The sequence below is a fragment of the Chinchilla lanigera genome, unplaced genomic scaffold, assembly GCF_000276665.1.
Source record: "Chinchilla lanigera isolate Chin_1 unplaced genomic scaffold, ChiLan1.0 scaffold00157, whole genome shotgun sequence".
Classification (NCBI taxonomy): Eukaryota; Metazoa; Chordata; class Mammalia; order Rodentia; family Chinchillidae; genus Chinchilla; species Chinchilla lanigera.
In genome coordinates this window covers 2222805-2224310 of record NW_004955558.1, presented here as the reverse complement: position 1 = coordinate 2224310, position 1506 = coordinate 2222805, and the positions used below count along the sequence as shown (strand labels likewise).

At 49.5% G+C, this 1506-nt stretch overlaps 1 protein-coding gene across 1 annotated transcript in view; it reads right to left on the bottom strand.

Annotated features, from left to right (window-relative positions):
- Positions 1–1243, bottom strand: part of LOC106147423 (kallikrein-4-like) — a 19395-nt gene extending 18152 nt beyond the window's left edge. Inside the window, exons 1-3 of the mRNA XM_013508852.1 lie at positions 1230–1243; positions 642–892; positions 463–552 (exon numbers count right to left, since the gene is read on the bottom strand). Coding sequence (XP_013364306.1) covers positions 463–552; positions 642–892; positions 1230–1243 — 355 coding nt within the window. The remainder of the gene's footprint in view (positions 1–462; positions 553–641; positions 893–1229) is intronic.
- Between the last annotated feature and the right edge of the window lie 263 nt (positions 1244–1506).

The following is a 1506-nucleotide window of genomic DNA, read 5'->3' as shown; positions in this document are numbered from 1 at the left end:
GTGGGAACTTGGGTGCTTGAGAGCCCTTGGAACTGAGGATGGAGGTGTGGTAGGCAGCAGGGCTGAGGATCCTGAATGCAGTCAACCACTCTGTTCTTACCGCTGTGCTCCTGCTCCCCAGACCCTCCCGGAGTCCCTTCAGGTAATTTCTCCATCCCACCTCTCAACATGATGACTCTGTGTCTCTTTGCCGGCTGCTTACTTCCCTGTGGCTCAGCTTGCCTGTCTCTTCGGCTGCTTTACCCTGTGTCTCCTTGTCTCCTTCTCACCTCCCAGGTCCTTCTCTCTCTTTCTCCTTGCACTTGTGTCTCCCCATGGCCCTCTGAGTCTCCCTCATTCCTGCATGACCTTGTGCCTTTCTTGGGTTTTAAACCCCACCTCCATGCTAAACCCCTGCCTCCCTGTCCCAGTCTCTTACATGGCAAGCGTTCCTGCGGCCCTCCCCACCAGCGCAGAACATACTGTCGTCATCTTTTGACTTAAGCAGAAATCTGCAATCCTGCTCCTCAGCCACAGGAATAATCGCACACTGCAGATCCAAAGGGTAGTATCCTGAAGGAAAGAACACAGGGTCAGAAACACTCCTGCGCAGAGACAGCACAGGGATCAGTGAATCCAGAGACAGGAAAAACAAAACTCACTCTTCAGTAGCTGACCCCAGCCAGCGATCTGGCACCTGGTTCCAACTGTCGGACATTGGGATGCGATGGGGATGGTCTGGACGGTAGCCGATTCCACAACTGGTGTGTTCAACTTGATGAGCATGAGGTCATTACCAGTCTTAGGTCTGATGTATTGTGGGTGCTTCACGGAGTACTTGGCATTGATAATCTGGCTGCCGTTTATATACCAATCATAAAGTCCGTGGAGGCCCAGCACAATGGTGTAGGATCTGAGGATGATGGGATAGTCAGTAGCATTATAACTACATCCTCCGTGGGAGCCCAAACTATGATGCAGGCCAAAATCCAATCCCAGCTTCACCCCCACTCATCCTCAACCTCAGTGCCATCCCCATTGCCATTCCCACCCTCCACCCATCCAGACCCATGCCTGGTGCCATCCTCATCCCCACTTGGACAGCATCCAAATCCCATTCCAATTTCCATTCCCAGACAGCTTCAGAACCTGATTATTAGGGTTGGGTCAAGAAAAACATTGTCTAATGTGTTAACTGAGGGAGCCACTAATGTTGTGGTTCAGTATAATAGTTTTAAATTCAGCATTACTGCAAGAAGTCCATTGCGCAAAGTTTCACAAATTAAAGGGAAGACAGCATTCAAAGTGGACCTCACAAAGGCCCCCCACCCGAGGATCCTGTTTATTTCAAATGTGGAAATTATGATCATCACGAATGTTTGCATTGTATTAATTAGTTTAAAATAAGACATTAACATATTTTTCCCAATATAAGCTTTTGCCTCATCTCTCCCTATACCCTGCCCTGCAGCCCAATCCATACCTCTGTCCTCAACCACTTGGCTCTGTCTTCACCTGTCTCCCTCA